Source organism: Anomaloglossus baeobatrachus, chromosome 3, assembly GCF_048569485.1.
Source record: "Anomaloglossus baeobatrachus isolate aAnoBae1 chromosome 3, aAnoBae1.hap1, whole genome shotgun sequence".
Lineage (NCBI taxonomy): Eukaryota > Metazoa > Chordata > Amphibia > Anura > Aromobatidae > Anomaloglossus > Anomaloglossus baeobatrachus.
Genome location: NC_134355.1, coordinates 391,479,445 through 391,501,315, shown reverse-complemented (window position 1 = coordinate 391,501,315; position 21,871 = coordinate 391,479,445). Strand labels below are relative to the sequence as shown.

General features: G+C 42.7%; 1 protein-coding gene across 1 annotated transcript in view; it reads right to left on the bottom strand.

Annotated features, from left to right (window-relative positions):
* The window catches only part of B3GAT2 (beta-1,3-glucuronyltransferase 2), a 310,877-nt gene that overhangs the window by 100,676 nt on the left and 188,330 nt on the right, over positions 1-21,871 (bottom strand). Inside the window, exon 2 of the mRNA XM_075340238.1 lies at positions 17,955-18,099. Within this exon, the coding sequence (XP_075196353.1) occupies positions 17,955-18,099 (145 nt within the window). The remainder of the gene's footprint in view (positions 1-17,954; positions 18,100-21,871) is intronic.

The following is a 21,871-nucleotide window of genomic DNA, read 5'->3' as shown; positions in this document are numbered from 1 at the left end:
GATTTGTTAGACAGACACTGGCATTATAAAACAGACCCCATTTATTAAAAAAATTCTCTTTTCCTTCACCAAATTTGGGGGTGCGTCTTATAATCAGGTGCATCTTATAAAGCGAGAAATATGGTATCTGCTTTATAGTTCCCAACAAAATTTTGTAAAACCATAGTGAAAGCAGACCATGCATCTGCCTCAGCATCATTCAATGAATTTTTGAAGTGTGGATTTTTCATGAGTCCTCTCAATTGATGATCATCAAAAATACCCAGATTCAACTTCTCCATGGTCAGTGCTAGAAATTTTCTGCAGATTTAGTCAAAGCCAAATGCTCTACTGCATTGGCACACATTTCTGTTGAATATGCAACCAACAGAGTTGGAATAGAATTACAGATGATTAGTTATATATTTGACTAATGCCTTAAAGGGAACCTGTCACCAGATTTTTCCCTATGAAACCAAAAATATCACCTTCTGCAGTTCCTGGGCTGCATTCTATGAAGGTGCACCTTGTTGCTAGCCCCGTTTTCAGACCTCCAAAACAACTTTATAAAATATTACCTTTTCGTATGCAAATTAGTTTGGTTGGCCAGATGGGCGGTCTCTATTTCACCTTCTGTCCCCCCTCCTGACGCTGTTTGCTGTCCCCCAGTCTTGATTTGCATGCATGATGACGGCCCCGTCATCCTCCACGCTGATGCCGAAGTCTCACGCAGGCGCAGTTAGCACAGGCCACTATCGCGGGCCTGAGCAGAAACTATCCCTCTCGTGCACCGGTGATGTATTTGCGCAGGCACTAGATTATAAAGTTGTTTTGGAGATCTGAAAAGGGGGCCAGCAACAAGGTGCACCTTCATAGAATGCAGCCCAGGAGCTGCAGAAGGTGATATTTTTAGTTTAATAGGGAAAAATCTGGTGACAGGTTCGCTTTAATATATTTTTTTGATCAGATCATTTTTTTTTATCGAGAAATAAAACAGAGGTTACATAATAATAATAATAATAATAATAATAATAATGGTATTCCATTCCATAGGTATAGATAAAGCTATAGTGATCATAACATTATAATATTATTAATATTATCTATGACTGCACACCTTTCCTCTTTAGATTCATTCTCACATTTATTCTTATCTTTTTTTAAGAAAAAACAGAACATCTTAACCTTAAGAAAATAATAAAAGAACAAACATTGCCCGTATAGTCATATCCAAGATATATATTATCTCCTACATGCAGCAGTTTATTATATCTTTCTATCCACTCCTCCCTCTCCATCTCCACCAATAATACTATCCCAGCACCATCCAATATCTCTCATTAGCACTTATCAAGGACTAATATCAGGAAAGTGACAGTTACATCTAAAGCTACTCAATGTGTTATGATGTAGGTTTGGCTCTCACCGCTGAGCCATGGCAGATTCCTATCTTCTAGGTCTCTGGTCATGTGAGGGGTTAATTCTACACTGCCTTATTCCGGAGGACAGGCCACTATATCTTGGCGCTGCACCTCAGAAACATCACTAGTAATATTTCCGGCTCTGCTGCGTGATACTTCCTGTGAGTGACCTTTGTTCTGTGCCCTGCTACCCGGTTCTGACCTCCTTCCCTCCTGCCCGTTCTGACCTCCGTTCTTCCCCTGACCCGTCCTGAGCTTCGTTCTTCCCCTGACCCGATCTGACCTCCATTTTCCCCCTGTCCCAACCTGACCTGTGTTTCCCCAGCCTGTCCTTGTCTCCACCATCCCTGCTTCCTGTCTTGTAATCTATCTCTCCATCCTCCAGTCTGTCCTCCTGTTCCCTGCACCCTTTGGTTTTCCCCTTTGTTTAGCTGATCTTCCGGTATCCAACCTCGGCTCTGTTTACTGACATTGGTTTGAGTCTCCCTCGGTACAGACTTGACATCCCGGCTTGACCCAGACTGATTGTCTACTTTTTCGCCCTCTAGTGGACTTGTCTGTGCACTGCACAGTGAAGCTGCATCCCCAGCTTCAGTGCTTCAGCGTGACATTATGCATGAATAATAAGAATCGGTCCATTATACCATCCTGAACCAAAACACTGGAGGGGAGACCTAGTGTGTCCAACCATGACTGCCAAATATTATAACATTTACCCAAGGCCTTCCTTTTTAAATACACTCCTATCTCTAGACTGATCGTATTATTCACCTTGTTTTTAAGTTGTACTATGGTCGGGCCTTTATATATTTTTAAACAAGCCTGCAAAATTTTTACCTGCCCATTCACTTTACTACCACGGGGTGGCCAAATATATAGCATATCTATTTCCCAACAATATCAAAGATTAAAAAAATAAAAATAAAAAATTGTCACCTCATGCCACTTACTGTATCTTGGGATAATTAAGGTAGAAACCTCAAATTCCAATTCCACAGCCATGGATCACCTCTCCATCTACATCTTATATTCATGATTTTTCAGCCTCCTGATGATCCTAGTATCCTGGTAGGGGAAACGCGTCGAGGCGATACAAAGCATTATCTAAAGGGAAGTAACCATTTTTCCTTCCTCTTGGTGTATCTTGTTCACCTTATATGCTTGGCTTTTTAATTGTCTTTAGACGCTGCATTGGTTTGCATGCACTTGCCCGGATTGGGGCTATGCAGTGTCTATTGAGAGAGGATATATTTATCTGTGGATGAAGTTTTTCCATGCATGATGGCCACAATATATCAGGACAGGAGGGGGCGCTAAACAATTGTGTGATGTGATGGTGCACATTGTTTTCAGATGTGATTCCCCTATTTTGTCCTGTATCAGTTGTTTTCAATCCCTTGGAAGCAACTTATAGCCTGATATTTTGAAAATTATCCTTACAAGTTCTGGAAGTATTTTGCAGTCTGACAGATATTGAAAGTTATTAATACTTTGTATGCATGATTATTATTGTGTGGCCATCAGGAGTGTAATTAATATTTAATTCACTAATTACTTAGGGCCTAGTGAGGGCTAGCCGACGTGGAACGGGGGCGCCCAAAACAGTTACGGTGTCAAACCCTCCGTTGGCAGGTTCGAGCAAGGTCCCCACTAGGGAATTGTAGGGACCCCATATATTTCAGCTCCCCCTCTCATGTGACCCGAAGTGTGTAATATCACTGGGTGTTCTGTTCATTTTTAACATATATCAATAAAGATAGTTATTTTAATTGGAATTTGAGTTTTTTTCCATTTATATTTATTGAACTCAATCCGGTCATACTGTATTTGGTTTTTGATAATTAAGGTAGGACATCTGTATTATCCAATAATGACAGGTCTACAGAGGCTGTATATTAGACTTCTCCTATCTTCTTGCCTCAAGGCTTCTACTTAACTTAAATAAGACAGACATGTAAAGTGCTTTACTAGCAAATCACTTGTCTCACAGCATTAATTCTGAACAGAACCATAAAGGTGTATAATCTCATACAGCCGGTGTAGAGACTACAATACCGTATAATGAAGTAACTGCATGTCAAGCAATCTACATAGAGTAAGCTGCAATTTGAAATGATGGCTGCCATGTTCTGCCAGAGAAAACAATGCAATCAGCTTAGACAACAAGGGGGTCTTGACCACATAGCATTTGCAGACAGCAGCCCACTGGGTATATCACCTGCCTGGATGTGTGGCATTTGCTTTACATATAAATAGAATTCTTCTGCATTGTATACATATGACAGCACATGCAGCTAAATGATAATGTGCCATTGCGATGCTAAAGTTAAATGCTAAAAAAAAAGCAAAGAGAATAAAAAGATGAAATTTACACAATAGGCAAATAGAAGTATGTCAAAGCTCATTATACTAAGAACTTTTTTTTTTCATATGAACATCTGCTAACAGCCAATGACTATTTGGCATTTGAACGTTTCAACGCACGGTTATAAGCTGTGTCAAGTGCACCCAAATATCACATCCAGTACGTCCTGATGAGGACTCAGCCATGCTTCTAACCTCAATACAAACAGCATAATATCTGCGATAGCTCTTGAAAGGTTTCACCCAATGTCTTGAAAACATTCGGCTACGATCACTTCATTCTGCTCAAAATACAACTATGATTTTGTATTACATGTTGAATATCCTGAAGTTTATTATAGGAAATACAATTAGTATATTTGTGTTTATACCATTGAACATTATTATACAAATGAGCTGGTGGGTTATATACTATAACCCATGTCCCAATGTTTGCTTCTCATCAGCTGTCAGACGTAATACAGTCGTAAAATTAGTATATTATACATATTGCAGCTGTGGCCAAAAGTTTTGACACGGTCACAAATTTTATCTTTCACAAAGTTAGCTACTCCAGTGTTTTTAGATATTTTAGTCAGATGTTTCTATAGTTACTAAAGTACAATTATATGCATTTCAAAAGTTCTTATATTTTTATTTACAAATGCACCAAGTTTATGCAAAGATTAGTGATGAGCAAGTGTGCTAAGCACTGCTTTATACTCCATCGAGCATCGGGGTGCTCTGGTACGTTAGTTACTTGATTGGGCATCGGGGTGCTCGGGTATGCTCGTTAATTGATCGAGAATGGGGTGCTCGAGTACATTCGTTAATCGATCAAGTATTGTTGGTGCTTGCATACCCGCCCAGCATGTTTTGCAGCTGTTAGACAGCCAATAAATATGTGGGGATTTCCTGCCATACATGGTATGCCATAGCCATGTTGTCTACCGTCATTATGATGGATGACTGACTACATCCCGTCATCGTGTCTCATATAAAACCTGAGGGTGCGATGCTTGCCACACTGTCCCCAAGAAGCAGTTCAAGGAGAGTTGATGTAACAGCAAGGAACGATCGTTAACGATGGAAAATACTCACCTTATCGTCCATCGTTGACACGTCATTCCTTTTCAAAAAATCGTTGATTGTTGAGCACGCAGGTTGTTCGTTGTTCCCGAGGCAGCACACATCGCTACATGTGACACCTCGGGAACGACGAACTGCAGCTTACCTGCGGCCGCCGGCAATGAGGAAGGAGGAGGTGGGTGGGATGTTACGTCCCACTCATCTCCACCCCTCCGCTTCTATTGGGAGGCCGCTTAGTGATGCCGCTGTGACGCCGCATGAACTGCCCCCTTAGAAAGGAGGCGGTTCGCCGGACACAGCGAAGTCGCTAGTCAGGTAAGTCCATGTGACGGCTCCAAACAATATTGTGCGCCACAGGCAACAATTTGCCTGTGACGCACAAACGACGGGTGCGGGTGCTTTCACCAGCGATATCGCTGCGTGTAACACCCCTTTAAGACATCTGGAGGAATGTTTGTCCAGAGAAGAAAACGTTGATTGGTACCATGAGTCTTGTGTCAAAGGTTATGTGATAACAAGGTGGTTTGATGAAGAAAACATTGAAATTTTGAGTCTATGATAAGGAAAATCCCTAGATCTTGATTCCCTGAGAACTTGTGATTAATCCTTAAAAAGCAGGTGGACAGGTGGACAAAGAAAAACACAGAAATTATGATAAACGCCAAGCACTGATGAGACAACAATGGGTTGGACTTCAGTAACCACAGAAACATCTGTCTAAAAGATCTAAAAACAACGAAGCTGCAAATTTTATAAAAAAAACAAAATATATGTCAGTCTCAAAACTTTTGGACATTACTATATACGGTACTGAAAAGATCAGTGCAATAAATGCTAAAATTTCAACCACAGACATATGTAATAATTATAGTTACATGGACTGCATTCTATGAGCTTTTATTCATCATAGTTAAGTTTATTTTCCCCATTATATTCTCTGCCTACTGATTAAACTCATGTTTCTTCTTTTACAGATTACTGTATTCATAAATATATTGATGGGTATTCTATCTAATATGTAATTAGGAGGACATTAAAGGCTACATCCTAAGCATATAAACTCATATTATGTCAGATTAAAAGTATTTCCCCAAATCCTCAAAATATTAACCAACTGTTTTCGAATTAGAAAGTCTCTTGTGTAATGTTTTTTTTAACTTTAAAGAGTTGTCATAAATGAGAGAATTATCTAGAAATAGCTCAGCTTTTTTGAGAAAGTGAAGTTATAACACTGATATACAGATGTCTATTGGAGAGCGGTACATAAGTGTATAGTGCTGAAGTGGTGAATAAACATGGTTTTAGCATAGTTTAGGTTTAGGGGGAATTAAATCCAGTCTTTCTTGGTTCATGTCTTGTTTGCTGATTAGGACTAGAGATGAGCGATGTTTGAGGTTCACCAATTTCGTGTTCAAGTGATTTTGGGGGGTGTTTGAGACGTTCCACGAACTCAAGCCTTTTGCTAAAAGTTCGGGAGTTTGAGTTACGTTCGAGAACGGTTTGAGCAACAAAATGTGGCTTTTCACAGTAAGACTATGTGCGCACCTTTCGTTTCTGCATGCGTCCTGCGTCCGCAGCACAATCCCTCTCTCTTTCCTACTCACCGATCACGGACGTCTCGCTGCACGGCTGTCACAAATCTCCAGCGGCATTTCCTCTTATGAAAATGGCTGCCGCTTTATAATTCAATTAGTTATTCCGTGCTTTCCCCGCCCACCGGCGCCCATGACTGGTTGCAGTCAGACACGCCCCCACGATGAGTGACAGCTGTCTCACTGCAACCAACCACAGCCGCTGGTGGGCGGGTCTATATCGTGCAGTAGAATAAATAAATAAATAAAAAAATAAAAAATGCGGTTCCACCCATATTTGATACCAGCCAAGATAAAGCCACACGGCTGGAGGCTGGTATTGTCAGGATGGGGAGCGCCACGTTATGGGGAGCCCACCACCCTAACAATATCAGCAGGCAGCCGCCCGGAATTGCCGCATCCATTAGATGCGACAGTCCGGGGACTCCACCCAGCTCACCCCGAATTGCCCTGGTGCGGTGGCAATCGAGGTAATAAGAGGTTAATCATGACAAGCGTCTCCTCGAAACACCTTCCATGATCAACCTGAAAGTGAAAGTAAAGAAACACACAGCGAAAAATCTTTTATTTGGAATAAAAGACAAAAAACATCTCATTTACCTTTTTATTAAAATCCCCAAACAACAATCCAGGTCCGAAGTAATCCACACAACACTGTCAGCTCTGCTACAGGAAGATGACAGGGAGCGATCTGTGTCCTCTCCACGTTGCACCTGAAGTAAGCCACCCTGTCACCAGACTTCACTCTGCAATGCAGAAGTCAAGATAACCAAATCTGCCTATGTTTCTCATTAGAGGCAGTGGCTGAATGGATAGAGCTCCTGTCTAAGAAGCAGTACTTTACGAGTTTGTGTCCTGGCCGTCCCAGTAAAAAATTTAAATTATAATTATTATTTATTTATAATTATAATTTAATTTAATTATGCACTGAGGGGAGGAGCCGGACATCAGCTGTGAGCCACGGGACACACCTCTAAAATCGGAGCAGTTCACGGAATGAGGCTGCATTGCTCTCTCTCTTCTCTCTTTCTCTTTCTCTCTCTCTCTTCTCTCTTTCTCTCTTTCTCCTCTCTCTTTTTCTCTCTCTCTTTCTCTCTCTCTTTCTCTTTCTCTCTCTCTCGCTTTCTCTCTCTCTCTTTCTCTCTCTCTTTCTCTCTCCTTCTCTCTCTTTTTCTCTCTCTCTCTCTCTTTTTCTCAGTCTCTCTTTTTCTCTTTTTCCCTCTCTCTTTATCTCTCTCTCTTTTTCTCTCTCTCTATTTCTCTCTCTCTATTTCTCTCTCTCTTTCTCTCTCTCCCTCGCACTCTTCTCTCTCTCTTTCTCTCTTTTTCTCTCTCTCTCTTTTTCTCAGTCTCTCTTTTTCTCTTTTTCCCTCTCTCTCTCTTCTCTCCCTCTCCTCTCTCTCTTATCTCTCTCTTCTTTGTCCTCTCTCTCCTCTCTCTCTCTCTCTCTCTTCTCCCTCTTCTCTCTCCTCTCTCTCTTCTCCCTCTCTTCTCTCTCCTCTCTCTTCCTATCTCTCTTCTCTCTCTCTTTTCTCTCTCTCTTTTCTCTCTCTCTTTTCTCTCTCTCTTTTCTCTCTCTCTTTTCTCTCTCTTCTCTCTCTTCTCCCTCTTCTCTCTCTCTTCTCTCTCTTTTCTCTCTCTCTTTTCTCTCTCTTCTCTCTCTTCCTCTCTCTCAATTTTCTCTCTCTCTTTTCTCTATCCTCTCTCTCTTCTTTCTCTCTCTCTCTCAGACCTGGCGATGATCAGCTGATGCGGTCACCTCACGGAATCAGCTGATACTATACGTCGAGCGGTGAGGCCAGCTTTTTACAACTATCAGCTAATGCTGTCAGACAGGAGTCTGCACAGAAGTGTGTAGCTTTCTGGGGGTTTTTTTACACTGATGCATCAGCTGATTGTATAAAAGCCGTTTATACAATCAGCTGCTGTGTCATGTGATTCAGGCCCTTGAACCTGACACATCATCTGATCGCTTTGCCTTCCAGCAAACCGATCAGATGATATTGGATCCGGATTAGACAGCACAGGACCCTTGACGCAGGATTACTGCGGAGGGGGGGGGTTATTTCAATAAAGATGGAGTCACTAATTGTGTTGTGTTTTATTTCTAATAAAAATATTTTTTTCTGTGTGTTGTGTTTGTTTTTTATCTGTACTAGAAATTCATGGTGGCCATGTCTAATATTGGCATGACACCATGAATTTTGGGCTTAGGGCCAGTTGATAATATACAGCTAGCCCTAACCCCATTATTACCCAGCGAGCCACCCGTCACCAGGGCAGCTGGAAGAGTTGGATACAGCGCCAGAAGATGAAAGCGCCATTTTCTGGGACAGCTGCGGACTGCAATTTGCAGCAGGGGTGCCCAGAAAGCTTGGGCACTCTGAGCTGCGGATTCCAATCCCCAGCTGCCTAGCTGTACCTGGCTGGACACAAAAATGGGGCGAAGCCCATGTAATTTTTTTAAAAAAATTATTTCATGAAATAATTAAAAAAAAAAGGGCTTCCCTATATTTTTGGTTCCCAGCCGGGTACAAATAGGCAGCTGGGGGTTGGGGGCAGCCCGTAGCTGCCTGCTGTACCTGACTAGCATACAAAAACATGGCGAAGCCCATGTAATTTTTTGGGGGGTAAAAAACTTGTAGTTCTGCAGCTGCTGTCTGCTGTCTGTCTGTATGGAGGAGAGCAGACAGCAGCTGCAGAACTACAAGGCTCAGCATGCTCCATTCACTAATGTTTGCAGGAGAGCAGACAGCAGCTGCAGAATGACAAGACTCAGCATACTCCATCCAGGACTGTATGCAGGAGTTTTTTACCCCCCCAAAAAATGACGTGGGCTTCGCCATAATTTTGTATGCTAGCCAGGTACAGCAGGCAGGTACGGCTGCCCCCAACCCCCAGCTGCCTATTTGTACCTGTCTGGGAACTAAAAAAATAGGGAAGCCCTTTTTTTAATTATTTCATGAATTTCATGAAATAATTAAAAAAAAAAAAATCGACATAGGCTTTGTCTCATTTTTGTGTCCAGCCAGGTACAACTAGGCAACAATGGATTGGAATCCGCAGCACAGATTGGCCCGAGCTTTCTAGGCCCCTCTGCTGCGAATTGCAGTCCACAGCCGCCCCAGAAATTGGCGCTTTCATAGAAGCGCCATCATCTGGCGCTGTATCCAACTCTTCCAGCAGCCCTGAAGCCGGGTGGCTTGTTGGGTAATAATGAGTTAATACTAGCTTTGTTTTACTAGCTAGCATTAAGCCAGAGATTCTTAATGTCAGGCAAGTTTGACCCGGCCATTAAGAATCTCCAATAAAGGGTTAAAAAAACTCCATGTTTATTACTCCCTGTCAGTCCTCCATGATCCTGCTCTTCTGTCTTCTTTCTCTTTCAACCCATGCAGCTCTGCTACATCAGACAGCACTGAATGGAAGGAAGAACGCTGCTGCTCCCGTGCAGTCTAATTCATTCAGTGAGTGAGCAGCAGCTGCGTGCTGTAAGCGGTGACGTCACCGCTGACAGGCGGGTTACCATAGCAACGGTGCTATGATCACGTGATTCCCGGTGCAAGTCCTTGCATGTGGGCTGACTCTGTAAAGAGCGCCCCATGCAGGAACGGGAAGTCGACCATGTGCCAGAGCATCTCGCCGGTACACGGACATGCACAAAGGAGCAACGCGTACCGGAGAGATGCACTGACAGGATCTAGCAATGACGTCTAGCCATGTGACCAGTCTGTAGCTAATGAGATAATAGACACGTGACTGGTCACATGCTATTTTGACGTCACGATAGGTCCTATCATCAGTGCTAGTTACTGGGAGGACGCAGCGATGATCGGAAGGAAAAGCGGCGGGAGACAGAGTGCAGGGCGCATCGCGGGGACCTGTAAGTGTTATGGCAATGTTTATTAACTGTATGTGCACATGTATAATGTGTTTTTATGTGTTTATGTTTGCGTCCCATTTTTTTCAATGGGGTTTGAGAGGTTTGTCGATGTACCGAACCGAACTAGAGCATTCAGAGGTTCGTTCATCTCTAATTAGGAGATCAATCAAGAAGAGTGGGGATGATTACAACTGAGGGTGTGCTTTTCCTCCAAAATATCCATTGGAGAGCATTGTTTAAAACCTCACTTTCTCCCTCCAAGTGAAGCTGCTTATTCTATTGGGGGTATAGCTAAAAAAAAAAGGTAGTTACAAACCTAGTAACCATATGGCATTAGTTTGATATGGACAAAACCACTGCTAGGTTGCATTAAGAAATCTTCAATTAGCTATTCAACTTTTTTGGTTGCATTCACAAGCAGCAGTCAATTTTGCGGCTGAAAACCATAGCAGCACTGAGCTGCGGTGGTCTTACTACTGTTTTCCTGCACAATTACTTAATCTGTCAGGGAAACAACTGTTTGACCTGCAAAAAAATGCTGCTATTCTGATCGTACTGCTGGGGTTCTAAAGGGGTCATATGAAGGTTGAAGAGATCCCAATTTATATACTACGTCAATCTAAACTAATTTCTAATTGGACTGTATTGAAAATTTTCTACCCTTCCCTGACTACACTACTATTGATTTTTTTTCTCCTAATTCCTGTCTGATGACACTTTATTTGAGAATCACACTGTATGCTGGGATACTTAAACAATGCGTCATCAGAACAGGGGACAAAGGCCGTGGTCATTGTCCCAGACTCTGACTCTTCCCTGAAATGAATCATCATCAATGATGCTCGTTTCAGGGGCTGCTCTATCCCTCGTGTGTTCTTGCTCTCTCTCCCTGTTTGCTGTGCACTGTTCGATCTGCACAATGACAATGTCGCATCTGTTTCCATCTCAGCTCAAGAAATCCAACAACACAGAGCAGCGTGCACTGTCAGTGCGCTTAGATTACCCGGTGGTAAGCAGCGACCAGCGCTGTCCCCGCAGTGATGTCAGGGGCGGAGCTTGTCTCTGAATGCCTCATGAAATTAAGGCAATGTGGAAGGAAAAAAATTGACATTTTAATATTCCCACAAAAATGTTGATTTAGCCCCAGATTTTGCATTTTCAGAAGGGTTAGAGGAGAAAATGGACCATACAATTTGTTGTACAATTTCACCAGAGTATGGCAATAACCCATATGTGATGGGAAATTACTGTTTGGATGCATGGTAGGGTTCTTAAAGGAAGGAGCACCATTTGACTTTTGGAATGCAAAATTGGCTGCAATAGACAGCGGACACCATGTTGTGTCTGCAGAGCCCTTGATGTGCCTAAACTGTTGAAACCCCCACAAGTCACCCCATTTTGGAAACGACACCCCTTAAGGAAATAATTTAGATGTATGGTGAGCACCTTCAACCTGCTGGTGCTTCGCAGAATTTTACAACATTGAGACATGAAAATGGAAAACTACATTTTTCCTACAAAAATGTTGCTTTTACTCCAAATTTTTAATTTTTACAAGGGTCCCAGAAACAAATAAACCATAAACCATACAATTTGTTGATCAACTTCTACTGCATACACCCATACCTCATATAAAATTGTTATTGTTATTATTATTGTTATTTATTTATAGAGCACCATTAATTCCATGGTGCTGTACATGAGAAGGGGGTTACATACAAAATACGTATACAAGTTACAGTAGACAGACTAGTACAGAGGGAAGAGGGCCCTACCCTTGCGGGCTTACATTCTATAGGATTATGGGGAGGAGACAATAGGTGGGGTGTAGGTCAGGCGGCGGCTCCGCACGGTGGTCGGGCGGCAGCTCCGCACGGTGGTCGGGCGGCAGCTCCGCACGGTGGTCGGGCGGCAGCTCCGCACGGTGGTCGGGCGGCAGCGAGTTCATTGTAGATTGTAGGCATTTCTGAACAGATGAGTTTTCAGGTTCCGTTTGAAGTTTGCAAGGGTAGGGGATAGTCTGACGTGTTGAGGCAGCGAGTTCCAGGAGACTGGGGATGCTCGGGAGAAGTCTTGGAGTCGGTTGCGTGAGGAGCGAATGAGAGAGGAGGAGAGGAGGAGATCTTGGGAGGACCGGAGGTGACGTGTTGGAGTGTAGTGGGAGAGTAGTTCGGAGATGTACGGAGGGGAAAGATTATGCACAGCTTTGTAGGTCAGTGTTAGAAGTTTGAATTGGATACGGTGGAAGATTGGAAGCCAGTGGAGGGACATGCAGAGGGGAGAAGCGGGGTGGTATTGAGGAGAGAGGTGGATAAGTCGGGCAGCAGAGTTAAGGATGGACTGGAGAGGGGCGAGCGTGTTGGCAGGGAGGCCACAGAGGAGGATGTTACAGTAGTCGAGGCGGGAGATTATGAGGGCATGCACTAGCATTTTAGTAGATTGCAAATTGAGGAAAGGGCGGATTCTGGAAATATTTTTGAGTTGAAGACAGCAGGAGGTGGTGAGGGACTGGATGTGTGGTATGAAGGATAAGGCAGAGTCAAAGGTCACTCCGAGGCAGCGAACTTTGGGTACTGGCGAGAGCGTGGTGTTATTTATTGTAATAGATAGATCAGGTGGAGAGTGTAGGTGAGACGGAGGAAAGATGATTAGTTCAGTTTTGGCCACATTGAGCTTTAGGAAGCGAGAGGAGAAGAAGGAGGATATAGCAGATAGACATTTCGGGATTTTGGACAGCAGAGATGTGGCATCTGGGCCAGAGAGGTAGATCTGGGTGTCGTCGGCATATAGGTGGTATTGGAAGCCATGGGACTTTATGAGTTGTCCTAGGCCAAATGTGTAGATAGAGAAAAGTAGGGGTCCTAGGACAGAGCCTTGAGGGACGCCAACAGAGAGATGGTGGGACGAAGAGGTTGTGTGAGAGTGGGAGACACTGAAAGTGCGATTTGAGAGGTATGAAGAGATCCAAGAGAGGGCAAGATCTCTGACACCAAGAGAAGAGAGGGTCTGTAATAGGAGGGAGTGGTCAACGGTATCGAAGGCTGAGGACAGGTCTAGGAGTAGGAGTATAGAGAAGTGCTTGTTCGCTTTGGCAGTAAGCAAGTCATTTGTGATTTTAGTCAGGGCAGTTTCGGTAGAGTGATGTGGACGGAAGCCGGACTGTAGGTTGTCAAAGAGAGCGTTAGAGGAGAGGTGGGAGGAAAGTTCAGCATGGACATGCTGTTCCAGGAGTTTTGAGGCAAGTGGGAGTAGTGATATGGGGCGATAGCTGGTAGTAGAGGTTGGATCGAGGGAAGGTTTCTTTAGGATAGGTGTGACTGTTGCATGTTTAAAGGCAGAGGGGAAGGTTCCAGTCGTTAAAGATAGGTTGAAGAGGTGGGTTAAGGCTGGAGTAAGGATGGTGGTGAGGTTGGGAAGGAGGTGGGATGGCATGGGGTCAAGTGCGCAGGTGGTGAGGTGCGCTTTTGAGAGAAGACGTGCAAGCTCTCCTTCGGTGATGGTGGGGAGGAAGTTTATGGGAGAGGGGCAGTGGTCAGCTACATGAAGGGGTTGTGGTGGCTGAGCAGAGAAGACTTGCCTTATTAGGTCGATTTTTTCTTGGAAATAGGTGGCAAATGAGGTATGGGTGTATGCTGGAAAATACTGTTTGGTCATATGGCAGGACTGGGAAGGGAAGGAGTACCATTTGACTTTCAGAGTTCAAAATTGGCTTGAATAGATAGTGGACGCCATGTTGCGTTTACAAAGCCCTTTATGTGCTTAAACATTGGAAACCTCCCATTAGTAAAAAACAATTTGTAAACTACATTTTTCAAGAAAATTATCTTGAAGTGTGATGAGCATCTTGAATCCAGAGGTGCTTCGCAGAATTTTAAAACATTGGATCATGAAAATTAAAAATTACACTTTTTCCGCCACAAATATTGTTTAAGCAACACCATTATTCATTTTCACAAGGGTAGCAAAAGAAAATAAAACACATAATTTGTTACATAATTGCTTTTGAGTACAGTGATATGTGGTCAGAAACTCTTCTTTGGGCACACGGCAGGGCTCAGAAGGGTAGGGGGGGCTATTTGAATTTTGGAGTGCAAAATTTTCTGGAATGGATTCTCGACACTATGTTGCATCTGGAAAGCCGCTTAGGTTCCATAACAGCAGAAACCCCCCAAAAGTGACACCATTTTGAAAACTAAACACCTCAAAGAAAACATGTGAAACATCTTAAACCCACTGATGTTTCACAGAATTTTATAATATTGGGCCGTGAGACTGTAATATTAGATTTTTTTTCAACAAAAATGATGCTGGAGACCCATATGTGGTTGGAAACTATTTTCCAGGCATAGTGCAAACCTCAGAAAGGAAAGAGCACCATATTTGAGTACAGATTTGTATGGAATGTCACACTTCTTAGGTGTCAGAACAGCAAACCCCTATAAGTGACCCCATTTTCCAAACTAGATGTCTAAATATAATCATCTAGCGGTCTAGTGAGTATGTTGACAGCACATATGCTGCACAAAATGTTATACCATTGGGCAGTGAAGAAAAAAATAATTACATTTTTATAACTATAATGTTGTTTTAGACCCAGATTTTACATTTTCACAAGGGGGAAATAGATGAAAATTACTGCATGTTGGTACACAATTTCTTGTAAATGTGACAATATCATATATGTGACTGTACAGTGCCACTTGGCCTACACGGTGAAACTCAAGGGGACTGTCGGTATTTGACTTTTGTTGCCCTGCTGGAAAACTATACATACCCATAGTACTCGAATATATGAAGTAACAGCTCTTGTAGGATACTCACTTATAGCTCAGTATTGAGACCACCATCTATTCTGGTCAAGTATCCAATGCCTTTGGCTGTGAAACAACCTTATATCTAGAGATGAGCGAAGCTTTCAAAATTCGGTTCGTCGAGCCTTACTGAATAAAAGTTATGATCGACGAACTGTTCGTCGAACCGTGCATCATCATAACATGCATCGCATAGTGCTTGCATAAACATCTGTGATCGCAATATTATGAAGCATACGAGCTGCCTCCACCGTCCTGTTTGTTGAGCCAGAATTGATAGACCTTGTGATGATCCAACTTGTGGACTCTAAGATTTTGTCTGGACGTCCACCTCTTGGCTTTTGAATGGATTGACGGACTACATTTCGTATATCTCCACCTGTCGTAGCCCTCACATGATGCAGTTTGGAAATTTTCTTGACCGAGAGACCACTATCAATGAATTGGATGATGCTGTTTCTCTTTTCTTGAGAAATCTTCTTAATGGCTGCTCCTCGATTTGAAGCAGTGACCTTTCACTTAGAAATCAACCTAATAACACACTGAACTATTAGGAAATCTGAGAACAGTTTGTAATTTGTAGTATACGGGAAGACTTTTTTACATTTTGTTCCACTTTTATTTTGGAATTATAATGAAAAAGCATAGTTTTTGCCAGGTTTTTCTTTTTTTTTATGGTATTCAATGTAGGAGTTAGTGTGACTTTTTATAAATCATGTCGTTCTGAAGGCAGCACTACCAAACGTATGTATTTTATTACTTTCTTTATGTATTTACATATATATTCTTATTTATGTAATCTTTTTTGTTCTTTATTTTGTGGGTGTACTTTTTTTAATAAGTTTTGCATTTTCTTTGTTAACTTTTTTTACTCTTTTGCTTAGTCTCTCAATGGGACTTTAACATTTTTCTTCTGATCACTAGTGTCATGCATTGCAATAGACATGTATTGCAATGCATTACACCTGTCATATTACACTGACAGAATGTCTGTTAGAATCTGCTTATGGCTGAATTTAATAGGCCACCATACGTATTAGACCAGGAGGTCATGGTTTGACTTCTGGGTGCCATGACAACCATCAACTCCATGTGATCTCATTGTGGGTGTGCTGATGGGGGTGAGAGAGGGAGCCCCTTCCATCTCACAATCTTCTAAAATCCGCAATTGCTATTGATCACGGCATTTGGAGGCTTAGGGTGCATGCTCACGATCAGTATTTGCAGCGGTTTGGACGCAGCAAACATCAGCTGCATCCAAACCGCTGTGGTGTACAGTACAAGCATAGTGGACGGGATTACTAGAAATCCCGTGCCCACTATGCTTGTTTTTTCCTCAGCAAACACTGACCTGTGGGGCGTCTTTCCAGACCGCAGCATGTCAATTGTTTGCTGTGACATTCCCTGCGTCCTTCGTAGGGAGAACACAAGCAGGAGACCGAAGCGCACAAAACCCTGATCGTGGGTACTGACAGCTGCCGGTCTCCTGCATTCTCCTGCGGATAGACGCACAGCCCCCCGGTCAGGACTCGTTGTGTTCTGAACGCAGCGAATCCTGATCGTGGGCACATACCCTTAGGCGGGCTTTGCACGTTGCGACATCGCAAGCCGATGCTGCGATGCCGCACGCGATAGTCTCCGCCCCCGTCGCAGGTGCGATATCGTGTGATAGCTGGCGTAGCGAAAATTATCGCTACGCCAGCTTCACATGCACTCACCCGCCCTGCGACCGTCGCTCTGGCCGGCGACCCGCCTCCTTCCTGAGGGGCGGGTCGTGCGGCATCATAGCGACGTCACACGGCAGGCGGCCAATAGCGGCGGAGGGGCGGAGATGAGCAGGATGTAAACATCCCGCCCACCTCCTTCCTTCCGCATATCCTACGAAAGCCGCAGTGACGCCGGTAGGAGATGTTCCTCGCTCCTGCGGCTTCACACACAGCGATGTGTGCTGCCGCAGGAACGAGGAACAACATCGGACCATCGCGTCAGCGTAATTATGGATTACGCCGACGCTGCAGCGATGATACGATTACGACGATTTTGCGCTCGTTAATCGTATCATCTAGGCTTTACACAGTACGATGTCGCATGCGATGCCGGATGTGCGTCACTTTCAATTTGACCCCACCGACATCACACCTGCGATGTCGTAGTGTGCAAAGCCGCCCTTAATCAGCCCGGAGCGGCTCACACCGTTGCCCTGGCAGTTACCACAATAGCTCAGCTGTCAGCTAAACTGAGCTCCTGCAATGATTGTCTGGGGAAGTACTACTATTTCAGTACCTCCCACTGATCACATGCTGTGATTGATCACTCAGATTAACTGACACATCACAGTGATCAGAGAGCAGATCCCTGTAATTGGCCCCTGCATGTCTAGCTGTGTCGGTCAGCTGTCAGTGACTGCTACCGGCACAGAGCTGTTACTGTGTATTTTCACAGTTTATTAATGACATAGTACACCATGATGTGGAAACTGACATCTGCTCATGACGTGCTATGTCCATCATAGGGTGTTACAGGGATACACAGTAATCTTATTAGTTATACTGACTGCATATTCAGAATTTATTTTAGCATAGTTAGCATATGTAAATAATAAACGTAAAATTATATATAATGTTACGTTATTAGTGTAAGAGTTGCTTAGTCAACAGCATTTTGCGGAAAAACTGGACGTTACTGGAAGAAACGAATGTGATTTTTAGATTCAGCACTCCAACTTTCATAAAGATCACACTGTAGTCAGCAAAATTGATGTAGAGCCGTTTAATTCTTGTAGATTCACATGGAATTTGTGTGGGTGGATGTATATAATTTACCATATACAGCTTACCTGCCATGTCAATAGCAAATGGTCTATCTGCTCGCCATCCAGTGTACCAACCCACAACCTTTCCATTTTCTACAATTGGACGTTCATACCGTCGCCCGCCAACAAGACCCACTGGCCACACCGAGACTTTCTGAGTTGTGCGCATCTGTAATGAAGAAATATAAATATGATATAAATATAGTAGACATTTTATAGTTTAAAGGCATGGCTATTTATAAATATGTAAAAAAAAGTTTTATAAAATGACAAATGGTAGATCATACTTTGCTTAATGGGAGAAATGCTGAATGCGTACAATAATAATGCCATATCCCATAGAACCACATTGTCCATTGGCTCTAGTGCTGTATATATTCTATATATTTCACCGCGATACATTATGTATGTACTGATATATATATTTGAAGTAGGAGCTTGGGGCGAAATGTTTACAAAAATAGTAAGGCGCTTGTATTTATGTTAAAACTCTATATTCCCAGAAAACCATTTAGAACTGAATATTTTCCTGTCTTTTCCTTTGACACTACTATGTATTGATTTGATGTACCCTTTGACCCGACAGCTCTCTAGTCTCATAAGCGTCATGGAAGCTAACAAGCACAAATGTTCAAAATCACAATTTATGCCATATCAATGGCCATACGTTGCATAAATAGTGAATATAACACCAATGCATAGCTACATACGATATAACAATCCATCCTAACCCATGCGTGCAAAAGTGGCAATTATGTATCCATTGCAAACAGAAGTATTAAACCTTTCAATGCCTTAATGGAGGAAAATAACAGTCAGCTTTTCAATTCTCATGTACTATGGGACTCTTGAAGAATTTTCAAAGGAAGATTATATATAAATTAGACTTTTTTTCATTTATTTCACAAGATATATTAATCTATGAACTTAGATAGATCTTCGGTATGTTCCCTTTAATTACTATCTACCTGCGGGGTAGCTCAAGAAATTGCAATTTATTGCCAAAAATCTCAAATTTTAATAGTGAGTGCATTTTGGAATTTTTAGTGCTGTAGTGCACAATTACTGTTGGCCATCTTGTTTTTTCTGTATAATATTATACTTGGCAAATGTACGGCCCTTATGTGATCACTGAGTGTTGCTTAGCTTGCCTATTTTTCCAATGTTAACAATGAGTAATAATAATAAGTTCCCTTTTCATCATGCAGAAATGCTTTAGGAGAAAAAAAAAAACCTCTCAACTTTAAATGTGAAACCTGACATAAAAGCAAAGGGATATTGGATGTGTGCCTCCAATTTATAAAACCTTTTCTGGCTTTTCAGCATAAAACAGATCTTGGAGTGTTTATTCTGCTTTCACTGATAGGATTTCCAGGAACATTTGAGACTGATGGTCTTCTTTGAACGTACATTTATGCGTTTGGCCTTAGAGAAAAATGTTGAGAGATCGATAAAGTGCAATCAATATAGGTACAAGTAAATACTATATACAATAAAACCATAAGACAGTTGATTAGGTTATGCTGCTATGTGGATTTTCACATCTATGTTGAACCAAAGGCAGCGTTACATTTACCAGCTGAAAAAAAAGATGCTACCAAGCAAGCTGTATAACATCACTATCTAAATAATACACAGGATATAAATTAGATTGTTGAAGCGTGAGAGTAGAAAGAGACCGCACTCAATCCGCTGTGAAGGATTTCTTTATTCAAACACGTGCAGAGTGGAGGGCTGGAGACACACTGTGAGCTGGCTCCTCAAGAATGGACGACAGCTGTTTCGCCCAAATTGGGCTTCCACAGGTCCACATGTGGAGCCACGGCTACACCCCTTTTAAAGGAGTGCTCACAGATTGCCCCAGACCACATAAAAACAAATAGGAGATTTGTGTATGCATATAAAATACATGTATCCATTTCCATGCATGAATTTACAACAAATTTTAAACATGTAAAAGAACACACTTGAATAAAATGAAGCAATGGGTGATAGACAGACAGAACTGTCATAGGGACACGGATATCAAACATGTAAAAGAACACACCTGAATAAAATGAAGCAAAGGGTGACAGACAGGCAGAACTATCATAGGAACACAGATAGATCCACAAGATCGTTTAAACCTTGCGGGCCCTGTGCCCCATAATTAATAATTAACCTAGCCTCCTCTTGTAGCAACAATTTGTGCAGGTCGCCCCCCTTCAAAGGGAGGGAGACCTTTTTGAGGCCGGCAAAACGCAAAACGTCGGGGTCACCATCATGACAATCCTGGATATGGGAAATTAATCTGGGAGAACCTTTCCCTTATGTTATTGAACTATAATGTTCCCTGAATCGCACATATAAGCATCTTATAGTCTTGCCTATGTAGAACCTGCCACAAGGGCAGAGCACCACATAGACCACAAACTTGGTTTTGCATGAGATGAATTGATGGACAGTGTGCAAGTGCGGGCCGACTTGTACGGAGCGACCTTTTAAATGCTGGCTGCAAAAACGACACTGACCGCACCGGTAATTCCCTGGTGGGCAGCATTTGTCTAGCCAAGTTGTCGAATTGGTAAGTCTGTTCCTCACAAGTCTGTCCCGCAAATTGCCGCATCGTCTGAACGATACCAAAGGGTTGGACATTGTCCTGTCAGATAAAGCCGGATCATTCTTCAAAATATGCCAATTTCTGCAAAGAGCAGTTCTAATGGCATGCTCCAGAGGTCCAAATTTAAAATTAAAGACAAACCTACCCAACTTGTCAACACATTTTCTGGTGCGGTTTTTACGGACAGACGTGGCGCCGTCTGATCTAGCTCTCTCACAGGCCGAATCAATCAGTTTTTTTGGGTAACCTCTTTGATGTAATCTAATCTTCAACTCCTGAGATTGTTGAAGAAAAGATTCCTCTGAACTGTTTGCTCTACGTACTCTCAGGAATTGACTGTAGGGCAAACCCGTCTTAATGTGGAGGGGGTGGGCACTTTGATAATGAAGAAGGGAGTTTGATGCCGTCGGCTTTCTGAACAACCTTGTACAAATATCGCCCTCCTTGATAGAAACCTCAATATCTAAAAAATTGAGAGTATCGCCACCATATGAGGAAGTAAAGGACATATTCATGGTGTTACAGGTGTTAAGATAGGACACGAAATCAGCAAAAAGGACCTCAGTGCCAGCCCACACTATGAATATGTCGTCCACATACCTCAAAAAATGGCGAATATATTTCAAAAAAGGGTTGGTGTCAGAAAAAACATATTTGCTTTCAAAGGAGCCCAAAAAAATATTGGCCATGGCACAAGAGACAGGGGTACCCATAGCGGTACCCCTGCACTGCAAGTACCAACGGTCCAAAACCATGAAAGCGTTTTTAGATAAAACGAAATCAAGGGCTTCCTCAATGAAACTGCAAAACAACGCATCTTTTCCAGTCTGCGCCACCAAATCCCTAACAGTCTGTATACCCAAATTCTGAGGAATGCGGGTATACAGACTCTCCACATCAATCGAGGTTAAAGCAAAGCCCTCCTGCCATGTCATACCCTTTAGCAGTGTTAAGAAATCACTGCTATCCTTGACATAAGAGGGGATATGACTCATAATTGGTCTTAACAGCCAGTCCAAATAGTGCGACAAAGGCTCAGTTAAAGAGCCGATGCCGGCCACTATTGGGCGACCAGGTGGATTATCCCTGCTCTTATGTATCTTTGGTATGCAATACCAGTGGGGCTTTGTAGGAAAAGGAGGAATTAGTTTTTCAGCCTGTGAGCGAGACAGAAAACCCAGCCCCACGTATTTGTCCAGCAACCGCACCAAAGATTTTTTAAAATCTTGAATAGGATTTGCAGAAAGAGGACAATAGGTAGATCTGTCCATTAGTTGTCTATTGCATTCCTGGATGTAATCATGTTTAGGGAGGAGGACAACGTTGCCCCCCTTATCGGCCT